The 13,004-nt window shown below is 34.4% G+C and overlaps 1 protein-coding gene across 3 annotated transcripts in view; it reads left to right on the forward strand.

Annotated features, from left to right (window-relative positions):
• LOC105466640 (glycoprotein M6A) overlaps positions 1–13,004 on the forward strand; it is a 368,562-nt gene that overhangs the window by 340,460 nt on the left and 15,098 nt on the right. For all 3 annotated transcript variants that reach the window (XM_071092816.1, XM_011715711.3, XM_011715710.3), the window contains exon 4: positions 10,384–10,537. In XM_071092816.1, coding sequence (XP_070948917.1) covers positions 10,384–10,537 — 154 coding nt within the window. The remainder of the gene's footprint in view (positions 1–10,383; positions 10,538–13,004) is intronic.

Raw genomic sequence — 13,004 nt, forward strand, 5'->3', positions numbered from 1 at the left:
GCATGAGCTACCAAGCCCGGCCTAGCTAAATACGGTTTTAAGTGAGACAGAAAGCAAAGCACTAGTTGAAAATGTGTGTGAGCTGGTGTACAGGCAAGAGGGTGTGCTCCTGTAATCATTTCCTTCCCTCGAAACCCCGAGTATATTATACAGGGAGGTAGAATCACCCTGTGGCAAATATTTAGATGTTTTCTTTGGTATGCCTCATTCCTTTGACAATCATAATAATATTAAATATACCCGTCATTGTTTTGTTTAGTTGCTTTCTCTGGTTCTTTAAAATTTTTCCTATCACAAATCTGGATGTAATTTTTTTACAAAAATTATCATTTCAGTCTGTATAGTTCTGTTTTATTTCTATTGAATGTGCCAAAAAGTATTCAAGTAGCATTTATTTTTTTTAACATTTTTAAATATTTGAAGTTCTGATTCAATGATAATCTCTCAGCAGATTGACACATGCATATGCTATATGTGGTGTTCTCCTGGATTGTGATAAAGCTTATAATTTCCTTTATGTGATCAATTTTAAGAGCTATTTTTATGCTACAATTTCACATAGAAATTATAGCCTGTATGTTGCCATTTGGTAGAAAAACAGACATAATCTCACTGGTCTGAAACATATTTCACTTCATCCCAGGACAATGATATGAAGAGATGCACCAACATTTATTGCCAATACTTTTGCTTGTCTTACACAACTTTCTGAAGGTCCCAGTGGAGGAGGTGATTTGAAGAGCAACAACGCACATGCTGATTTAGGGATCATACACTTTCAAACAACGGAAACACCTTTAAAACAATAATTACATTTTAGCATGGCCTTCTTCATTGCTTCTTTTCAAGTTTAAATATGAAAACTAACATCCTCGGTGACTTTCAGTGACTTTTCTTTTTTTTTTTTTTTTGAGACAAAGTGTCACTCTGTCACCCAGGCTGGAGTGCAATGGCGTGATCTCATCTCACTGCAACCTGCACCTCCTGGGTTCAAGTGATTCTCCTGCCTCAGTCTCCTGAATAGCTGGAATTACAGAAGCCCCGCCACCACACCTGGCTAATTTTTGTATTTTTAGTAGAGATGGGGTTTCACCATTTCATCTGAAATTAAACGCCCATCAAGGAATGCACACTGGTTATCACTCACTTCTAATGAAATTATATTTTTCTTTGATATTGAGATACAGTCAATGTGTCAACATTGTTTAAATTCTCCATCTGACTTAGAAAGATAATATTCTAGTGTTTTCATCAGAGTTATAGATAAATTTATTATGTATATACTAAGTATATACTAGTTGCACAATTAAATGTATGTAGGGTTTGCCTGTAAATCTGGTATCTCAGTTTTTTTGGTTACTTAGCAAAATATTTAATAATGAAAGTTAGAATAACCAAGGTAGAAAAGTCCATAATAATTGTTCATCAATGGCAGAATTACCTTACTTGCAGGGGTGCTAGTAAAAAGTATCACACTGTCAACCTAAGTGAGATACTACAGCCATAGTTATAATTTTTCTTCCACATAAATCAGATCAGCATATGCATTCAATGACAGTTTCATTTACTTGATTATTTTGCTTCTTCATTCTAATTTTTGTTAATTTTAACTTGAGGAAGAAGCAGCAAGACCCTTGTTAACAGGGAAATTTGAGTAGTTTTAGCTCACTTGTGGTTACTCTGTTTTATTAAGTAATAGCAACACTTTATTTTTGTGTTTTAAAAAAATTGTGACTATATTAGTGTATGATTTTTCCAGCAATATTTTTGTTAATGTTTTTAGCACCATATTTCCTTTATTCAGCATTATATTTCTAAGAAAATATTTACAAGCCAAGAGTATATCTAGTATTTCTATTTTTTAACATAATATATTAAAATTTTCAACACTTGAATTCATATGTTTATCACTAGGGCCATACTTGGTTGTAGACAACTTTTATGTCCATATACTTCTTTTTTTTTTTTTGAGACGGAATCTTGCTCTGTCACCCAGGCTGGAGTGCAACGGTACGATCTCGGCTCACTGAAACCTCTGCTTCCCGGGTTCAAGCAATTCTCCTGCCTCAGCCTCCTGAGTAGCTGGGATTACATGCCCAGCTAATTTTTTTATTTTTAGTGGAGACGGGGTTTCACCATGTTGGCCAGGCTGAACTCCTAACCTTGTGATCCACCCGCCTCAGCCTCCCAAAGTGCTGGGATTACAGGTGTGAGCCACCATGCCCAGCCTATATACTTCTTTTTAATTTTGCTCTCCCCCAAAATCTTTCACTTTTCCTCATCTTTTCCAACAAATGAGGAATCATCGTCTTGTAAAATCTTGAGATTTGTCAGTTTAAAAACGACATTTAACTGTCAATACTGTATTATTGTGAACAGTTGCCTTTTATTTGTCATATTTTTATTTTTAGTTATCAGGTTAATGTATCAAAACCCAATAAATCATCAGGATAAACACATGGTAAGATACATTTTCTCACAAGACAAGCCTAACATTCACAACATCATTCATTCAGCAGATATTTGCTGAGTGTCTACTGTGTCTCAGGCACTATCATGAGCATTAGAGATAAGCAGTAAGTAAAACAGACAAAAAGTTGAATATATTTCCCCACCAAAGCATAAGAGCTCATGCCCTGATTTCTATTAATTTTAACTGGGAATAAAAAAACTCTGGACAATGTGATGTGATAAACTTACCAAGAGTGTGCTTGCCTTTCTAGCAGTTTTCGTGACTATCATTTTGTGGCTTTAGACATTATGTAAACCTGCTCCATTTAAAAAATAAATTTATGGAGCAGAATAATTGGTTTTGATTATGCTATTTTTCTCTTAACTATTTTTAAAAAAGGACATTGAGTACTTTTAATACTCTTTTACCTTCTGCAAAGTAACAATACATAGTAATAATGTATTTGTTATTTCGGTGGGCTGATAGTTTTATTTTACTTTTTAAAAAAAGGTATCTCGGCCGAGCGCAGTGGCTTACGCCTGTAATCCCAGAACTTTCGGAGGCCGAGGTGGGCGGATTGCCTGAGCTCAGGAGTTCGCGACCAGCCTGGGCAACACGGTGAAACCCCGTCTCTACTACACAAAAAATTAGCCAGGTGTGACGGCGTGCACCTGTATTCCTAGCTACTCGAGAGACTGAGGCAAGAGAATTGCTTGAACCCGGGAGGTGGAGGTTGCAGTGAGCCGAGATCATGCCAACTGCACTCCAGCCTGGGCCACAGAGTGAGATGCTATCTCAAAAAACAAACAAACAAACAAACAAACAAAACAAAAACAAGTTACCTCATATGACAGGATTTAAGATTTTCTTCCTCTATATCTAAGGTAACATTTTTCAGCCCTTACACTCACTGTCTGAAAATTCTCTGTAGCTTTATCCCTGTAGTTCAGTGTAGGAAACCAGACAGTTTCACCGATCATTTTATTCTGATGAAATCATCTTTACCAAATGAGATTGAAGTATTTAATCATTTCACAATGACACTGGTGGTTTTTATGAACCAAACCACACAGTGAACACTTAGATTATAATATTAGCATTTCATATATGCTCATGAATAGATTCCTCAAATCATTTTTTGTTATATAAATAGATTTTATTTTTTAGAACCATTTTAGGTTCACAGCAAAACTGAGGAGGAAGTACAGGGATTTCTTACATAGCCCCCTCCCCAACAAATGGACAGACTCCCATTATCAACACCTCACCACCACCCTAATGGCAAATTTACGATCGATGTATCTACGTTGACACATCACAATTGCCCAAAGTCTAGAGCTTAGACGAGGATTTCCTCTGGGTGTTGCACATTCTTTGGGTTTTGGCAAATGTATAATGACATGTATCCACCATGATACTTTCATACAGAATAGTTTCATGGCTCTACAAATCTTCTGTGCTCCACTTATTCATCCCTCTCATTCCCCCTACACTTGGCAACCACTGCACTCTTTACTGTCTCCCAACTTTTTCTTTTTCCAGAATGTCATAGAGCTGAAATTACACAGAAAGTGACTGCCCTTTTCGGATTGCTTTTTTTCACTTAGTCATATGCATTTAAAATTCCTCTAAGTCTTTTCAGAGCTTGATAGCTAATTTTGTTTTAGTGATGATTAATATTCCATCCTTTATCTAGATGTGCTGGAGTTTATTTATCTGTTTATCTACTGAAGGACATTTTGGCTGCTTCCAAGTTTGGGCATTTTTGAATAAAGTTATAAGCATAACAAATCATTTAAAATAATTTTTTGATCACAACTTGAGCATAGGTAGTTTTGGGCTGTATTGCTGATGACGATGACGATCATGATCATTGCATATTTTTGAGTAATTTACATAACAATTTAGTAATTTTCTCTGCCTTAAGCTATACACTGTGTAATTTCCAGAGCCTACTTGATTGTAATGCTTTTTCACTTTGCAATTGTAGTGATAGTATGTTCTGGTATTCATTTTCTTCCCTTTAACTTGGTGTTTTCCTGCCTTAGTGTTGCAGTTTTCAAACAGGAGCTATTTTCCCCTCAGGGAAATTGAGACATTTTGATTGCACAACCGATATCTGACATCTAGTGGTTAGAGGCCAATGATATTGTTAAGTGTCCTATATTGTACAGGCAGTCCCCTTAACAAATAATGATCTGGCCTCAAGTTCAGTAGTGACAAATTCAAGACACTCTGATTTAGATATTTGGCTCATATCCAGTTACCCCAATCATTAATGCCTTTGGCTATTTCCTTGACATTAGTAGGTGTGTCTGGTTTATCATCTCATTGTTTTTTTAAACAATAGGAATAGTACCCTGTCAGTGTCTGCAGTTGAAGAGCAAAGAAGTCTTTACAACAAATGTACTCCTGAGATCTCCTTTGATTCCAATATAGAAGGAGTTATTAACACTGGATATCTATCAGAATCACCTGCAGTGATTTTAAAAATATAAATATAGTTAGCATAAGAGGACCTGAGCTTCTTTTTCTCTCTCACATTAACCAGATGATCCTAATGTCTGGCCATGGTAAAAACCGTTATTAGAAGTTGCATTCCCTCAGCTATTGTCTGTCTATTGAAGCTTCGTTTAAAATCACAGGATTATTAAACTCTGAGCCATTTCTGCCTTTGATAAAATTTAAAGGTATTTCCTTTGTTGTTAAAGTGGGAAACATGATTGGATTGCTACTCTTTAAATTCATTCCAAGATGAGAAAATACTACCAAAATATATTACTGTGAAATATAAGGTTCTGAGCTAAGATTTAGTAAACTATTTTTATATCCTATGCCTTGAAAAATGAGAAACAATGACCTGAGTTCAATCTGATAGAATATTGTTGGTTATAAAGAGGCTTTGGATACATCAAAACATCCATTTTATTCATTTCACTAAAGTTTAAATGTGCCTTATATCTGAAACTCTTCATTATATCATAACATTCCATTCAATATGTAGCATATGTTTTCATCAGTTAGTTCAGAGACTCAGAGACTTTTGGAATCAGAGTCAGCTGGCTTCTTTTCATCAATGCTGCTGACTTCCAAGGTGTTATTTTTACCTCTACCGGTGCACATCTGCTGAAGTTGCCACAGAAAGTCTCGACCTCAACAGGGAGTGATTTTCTTAGACATTAAGTCTAAGTTCATAGGAGTTCAGATGAAAAACCAATTATATTTTACAAGTCATTTTCATGTTAAATACACTGCAATCTCAATGGCTACATAATCAAGAAGCAATAATATGTCGCGTTTTTCTAAAGAACATGAAACCTTGCCTCTTGCAATTCTGTTTCAATTTCTCTACCAGATTTCTAAAAGTGATTAGAATATCCAGACTGACATCAAAACAATAATCACATGTGTTTTTATTTAATTTCAAGTGACAAAGAAATAATTCATAACAATTTTGTTGAATCAATGCTAACATGTGGTAGGATATCAAGAAATTTATACTGAGTAAAAACAAAAATCAAGCAGGAAATATAGTAGGAGGATGCTTGTTTTGCCACATTTGCATGTTCTGATGAAATGCTACTAAAACAATTATGGGATAATGGAATATGTCAGATATTAATTAAATATATAGCACCCAATTTTTATCATTTTATACCAGTTTTACTATCAAAGATCAATGAATTAACTAGTTCAAATTAAGGAAGCTTTACTGAATTTTTTTGTGTGTGTATGAGTCAGGAGGAATTAGTCAGCATTTTAATATATGTGAGTGATCCTAGATAATGACCAAAATAAGAAAAGCCAATGAGGCCACTTTATTTATGTAATTTCTACAGAACTTATCTTCCTTTCCTAGAATTACTATAAATTAAAATTCAGTGTCTGCTCAAAGCAATAAACACCCAATGGGACAGAAATAGTTTCCTTATGTCCATACCTACCTTTTGAAAGTACTAAGTAATACATTTTTATTAAATCAGACTATCTCCTCTCTTTGAGTTACTGCTTACGTTTTCTGCTAAGTGATTTTATATAGAATCTTCCCCTTGTTTAAATCATAGCCCTATAAGAAAAGTATCATAATTTCCAGTTCACAAATTACAAAAGTGACTATGGGAGATTAAGTGATATGTCAAACTAGTGACTAGGTCATCTGATTTCAAGTTCAGTAGTACTTTTATCACTTTTTTCATTTTTCCACTGTTTCCCAAACAGATATTATGAAGATGAATTTCAGAAAGTGTTTAATCAAAAAGCAGAAATTAATAAAGGTGCACATACACAAAAATTGTTTTCAGAATCAGAAAAATTTCTCACATTCTCAGAGTTTGTTCTAACAAAAGTAAGAGCAGCTTACTAATTTATTTAACATTCAGATGACAAAAAATATATATCCATTATATGACTAACAGTGTGACATTAGAAATAAATTTATAATTATGCAATATTTTATTACAGCAAAAGATTTTCTACATAGGATTATGCATGATCAATTTGAATAATTCTTCAATTTTAGTAATTATCAGATTCTGAAATAGAACATAAAATGGAGAGATCAAATTACATTTTAGCTTCTTTAAATACTTCAGTGAATACTTTAGTGAACTGCTACACCCTGAAATATAATCAGTTTACATTCGAAGTTAGAAAATAAAGACTTTTGCATTTTTCTAGCACAAAATTTATGCATTAATAGTAATGAAAATATTTTCTCACCACACTGATTTACTCTATATCATCCAACTTTGTTAATTTGCTGTAACGTAGCTCAGAGCAGAAAGAAGATGTAAGTCAGTCCTGTGGTTTCAGAAGTTAGACCTTTTATCACCTTGTAAAGTAGCAGTAGCGACACACTTCAAAGTGTTCCAAGCTACTTTGAATCTAAACCTATCGAGTTATAAGTCCCATTCTACATTGAACAGCATCTTCAAAAGAAGCTTTACAAAGATCCCTCAGGGTAGAACAAATGAAAAATAAGATAAAGAGGATGCAACCAAAAGCATGCTGATTACTCTTCCATGGATTTTAGAGTTGCTTTTAGTCCTCCAAAGCAATGTGCTTCCGGCTGCCATATCATGTTCATTGTTCTAGAGACTATACATTAGCCTTGAGATTTACAATTGCAAATATTGAAAATGTTAATAGAAAAGATTTTTCCCCCAAAGGTGTTCTGTTAAGAGGATTTCTTCACTTTCAGCATGGTTTCCAAGAATTTCTGGAGCCTTCCTTCTTGAGAGAGAGTTCATTTTGAATAACTTTCCCAAACTCAAGAACTTATTCTTTTAATTTACCCAAACATGTAATGAAATCTAATTCCTTCATTCTATAAGACTATATATAATTATATAATTCCATAGTATGTACACAATATATGTAGCAATAGTAGTAATTGCATTGATATTTGCAATGATAAAAATAGCTAATATTTTTGTCAGAGCTTCTTATGTAACAAGTTTCAATGCTAAATGCTTTTCATGCATTATCTCATCGCAGGCTCACTTAAACATATGAAGCCAATTTAGAGTTACTTCCATTTTACAGAGGCAGAAACAGAAGTATAAAGAGCAGACTACACTCAAGCCAGCTGAAAAGCCTATGCCTTTCATGAGTATGCCGGAAGACCCCTTTTATTGCTAAAAGCATGTGATATTCAGTTTAGGAACACAGTAACTGGCATGTCAGTGCTTGTTAAATTAATAGAGAGACAGGTTTCTACTTCTTGCATATTAGAATCCAAGGCAAAAGATGGAAAATGACCTGCATTATATCGTATAGTTTATTAGGGTTAGAGGTGAATGGGTATTGCCACTTGGAGTATGCTTATCCATGTTCAGAGGCTTAGGTGACTGTTGTCACTTAGCCCGGGTGCCTAAGCAATCTTGTGATAGGGCAGGGAAGCCTTTGAGAGGCGAGAAATTCTGAGCTGACCCTCCACTATTCTGTGAGCTTCATCTATTGATATACTTCATTTCACATTTCAGAAGGAAAGGATAAAGACCACTTAAAAATATTAATAGTATCCTTTCACTCTGGGGAAGATGAGCAAAATGTTTACCCTTTTGCTCATGTGTGTCTCAAGTGTGTCTTAAGACCAAATATTCTCTATATTTCCACCTGGGTTATTTTATTCTTTAATCAGTAAAATAAAGGGGAAGTGTTATTGCCTTACATGGCTGAAATCCTGCCATAAATCTTTACGCATATTTACGCATATTTAGCCTCATAAGTATATGTTCAGCAAGACCAAAATAATTCTAAAAGGAATGTAAATGTTGATATTATTTTTAAAAAGAATAGCTTTTTAATGATAGTTACTCTCCTTCCTTAGGTGATTTAAATAAATTAACATTCAGCAAGTTTTATTCGCTAATATTCTTAAGGTAGGGTTTGTTTCATCTTACATGTATAAGGTTTAAATACGTCTGCCAAATCTTAGTTTAAGGATGTTGTCAAGACAGATGTTGGCCCCCACTACTAGCATTTCATAGTAGAGACAAAAAGGAAGTAAGAGTTGAGATGAGATAAAACAATATTATTAGAAAACATGTGTTCAAGAATGCTCTGGGTTTCTGAAGTACTGGGGCATTTAGTAACTGCTATTTAATGGAAAGGTTTGATCTCCTGCCTCTCTTTATATGTTTTATATAAATTTCTTGCTATCCTTAATCCCAATAAACTCTATGTTAATCACTATACAACTTTAATATAGATGCATAAGTTCTATCACAGGATTGATTCCCATTTTACTATTTTTCAAAAATGCTAATTTCAGTACATATTAAGAGGGTTATAGAATAAGTTTGACTTGTTTGAGATTTCACCTAAATCATGAGGTAAAATCTAGCTAATAACTCATCACAAAAGAGATGAATAGGGTTGAATAAGGTATCTAGTTTCATTCAGTATATTTATTATATGCTGTATTGCTATTTTGAAAATGTGACTGCTTGAGGTGTTAAAACTTTAGCCAGAATGCACTAGTGAATCTATTCCAGTCTTTGATCAAAGTGTGCTTCTGAAATTCAGAAGAACCAAATATCTATAGAAATGTAGCTTTTGGCATCCAGGGGCTATATTTCAGACCGTTTTCTATCTAATGTCTATCATCCATCCACTAATACATACATCTATCTACATGTCCTTTTACTCAGCATTTATACTATGTGTGAACTAAAACTTCATGTAAATCCATGTTTAAACTAAGTATTCTATTCAGTTCTGCCTAGGATACATGAACTCCTTTTATACACTTTATAAATATTAAAAATGTTTCTGAAATGTATTTTAAAAACTTTATTTTCAAAATTAAAATAATGTTTTACTATACATAAGTATGTATATACTATATATATAAAATATATGTTAACATGCATAAAACAAAACAGACTTAAGTTTATAAAAAAATTTTAAAGAAGAGTACACACTAATATTATATACTAATGTGATTTAAGAATTACCATATTCGTTAATTGTAAACATGGTTAAATAGCTTAAATATTTATGACATGACATGATGACAGTTTAGTCCTACATAAATTTATTGACAGACTTTTAATTCTTCCGAATTCCCTTTGCAAGGTGAATACTTTCTAAATACCTAGGAATATTTTCTAAAGTTAAAAAAAAAATCCGTGGTGCGATTTTAAGTTTAAATACATGGATGAAAAGGCATGGTAATGCAGATAGATTATTTTTTTCTTTGTACATCAGAACCTCTGCCAAGATATGATTTTCCAGCAGGTTTATTCACTTAACCCATTATACGCACTATTTCTCAACTTCCTGTGCTGCAAATCAACAGTGTTGTGATACTGACTTATATACTGTGTCCCTATAAACTTCCTATAATTGAGCTTTGCAGATTAAACACAAAATTATTCCTTTTTGGTAGATTACATTTTCTCTCTCCATTTCTTTCTCTTTTGCAGTTCATTATGCTGACATACCTTTTCATGTTGGCCTGGCTGGGAGTCACGGCTTTCACCTCACTGCCAGTTTACATGTACTTCAATCTGTGGACCATCTGCCGGAACACCACATTAGTGGAGGGAGCAAATCTCTGCTTGGACCTTCGTCAGTTTGGTAGGTGGATATTGGATCTCTTAACTGTAAAACCCCGCCCAGTATTGTATTACCTACATAGCTGCCTCTAAAATATTACAGATCCCTTTGGAATGATCAGTACCTCTTCTACCACAGAGATAAATTTATCAGAGTATTCCTGCTAAGACTATTCCCCTCAAATTTAAAGTAGAAAGTCAAGGGTGAATGGATGTTAATATCACAACATATACACATGTATATTGACCAGGATGTCAGATCACATTCCCTGGTATTGACAGGTTAGAAGTGTGGTTTCCTTTTCTTGATTCCTTTGCTCTTTTCCAAACTCAATGTGATATCTGCATTCTACTTTCATCCTCCCATGAAAAACTGCACAAAATGTCAAGTCTACAATAAAGATCACCTAAGAAGGACATGGTTCATTGTCTTCTGAAATGGGAGGACAACATCTTAGTTAGCATTTAATAATGATAAAAACAAAAAACGTTAAATAAATTAGCAGTCTGCTTTGGTTATTTTCATTTAGGGCTAAAATCCCATGTAATAATAATACTCGTATGTATATAGGTTTACCACATATAGACCCTATTTTAAGTTCTTCACATGTGTCACATTGTTTACTTCTCATGACTCTATATGGTAGGCAATACTGTTTTCTTCTTTTGTAGATGACAAAACTGAGGCACAGTGGGGTTGTTCAGTGACTTGTCCAAGGTTATACAGCTAGCAACTGACAGAGCTAGGATTCAAACATGGGCAACACAGGTTGAATCAGAGGCTGTGTTCTTGCTCATAAGTCAACTCTCTTTCATATTAAAACTTAGTACTGAGCTGGAAGTGGAAAAGTAGAGTATAATCTCAGTTAGCCTATTTGAGATTCTATGTTATCATGTGTAACATGATGGGAGCTACAGAATTTATAAAGACATGCAAATCCACATTTGCAAATGGATTATTTTTTCTCTGAACAGACATTAAAAGCCAACCTACTAACACCTGGGGACACTGAGCTTTTTTCTCTAATGAGGTTTCCTCATACTTCAGAAAAGCAGGAAACATTTCACTTAGATGGGGTGTGAAGGGCTTGTGGCTTTACGGTTATGCTGTAAGTAGATTATAGGGTAGCCAACTAGCTGTGTGTTCAGAACAGGCTTACCTACCATCCTAACAGATGAAGCCTTAAGTCCCCCCGTAGTGTGATCCACTACACTACACTAGTTCACATTTAATAATAATAAAATCAGGTGGGGCGTGGTGGCTCATGCCAGCACTTTGGGAGGCCAAGGCAGGCACATCACCTAAGGTCAGGAGTTTGAGACCAGTGCGGCCAATGGAGTGAAATCCTGTCTCTACTAAAAATAAAAAATTAGTCGGGCATGGTGGCACATGCCTGTAGTCCCAGCTACTCAGGAGGCTGAGGCAGGAGAATTTCTTGAATCCAGGAGGCAGAGGTTGTATTTAGCTGAGATGGTACCACTGCACTCCAGACTGGGCGACAGAGTGAGACTCCATATCAAGATAAATAAATAAATACATAAATAAATAAATAAATAAATACAGATGAAATCAAAGAGTGCCAAATAAGTGAGCAGTCCTCTTTGGTTAATTTTATTTAGGGCAAAAATCTCATGTAATAATAATACTCATATGTACATGCGTACAGGGGGAAAAGTTCTATGGGTGACATTATGGCAAGAGGGAATACAGACATTGGGGAGGTTTTACTCTCAAAATCAAATCCCTTGTAGAAATCAGAAAAGGAGCCCACAGCAAATGCTGCTGGAGGTCACTGCAGAACAGCTGCTTAGAAAGCCATGACTCTGCTTTCAGCCCCTTGTTCTAAACGTCTTCCTTTTATTCTGCTGATCCTAAAAGTTAAATTTGAAAAACATGTGATTAGCCTCTCAAATAGGGTTGGTAGGTTAAAATACAGGGCACCCAGTTAAATTTGAATTTCAGATAAACAAGCTATATTTTAATTACAAGTATGGTACCCAATATTGTATGGGATATAGTTATACTAAAATGATTTGTTCTTTATCTGAAATTCAAGTTTAACTAAGCGACACTGAGATTGTTTTCACTGTTAAATCTGTTAACCCTACTCTCAGAGCTTCGGTTTATCTTAAGAAAGTGTTACCACTGGAATACATGAGGGTCAGATTCTCTTGAATGTGATTGTTTATATTTTCAGAAATACACAACAGATTAGCATGTTCTGATTAGAAACATTTCATTTCTTATAGTGTAATAAATGCAAATAGTTAAGTAGGTGATTATAAGGTCTTTGGTATTATCAAACCAGATTCTAAACTGAAAAAATATTGGGAGACTTTAGAAAAATAATATTTAAAATTTCCCCAAGTTGGTTTTCTAAAGGACAGAAAGAGTAATCCTTTGTAAAAGATAAATGGACCATCTTAATATTTTCAACTTTAAAAAAAGAAAAACTTATTAATTCTCAATGCATTCAAGTGCTTGTGAT

Source organism: Macaca nemestrina, chromosome 3 (assembly GCF_043159975.1).
Source record: "Macaca nemestrina isolate mMacNem1 chromosome 3, mMacNem.hap1, whole genome shotgun sequence".
NCBI lineage: Eukaryota > Metazoa > Chordata > Mammalia > Primates > Cercopithecidae > Macaca > Macaca nemestrina.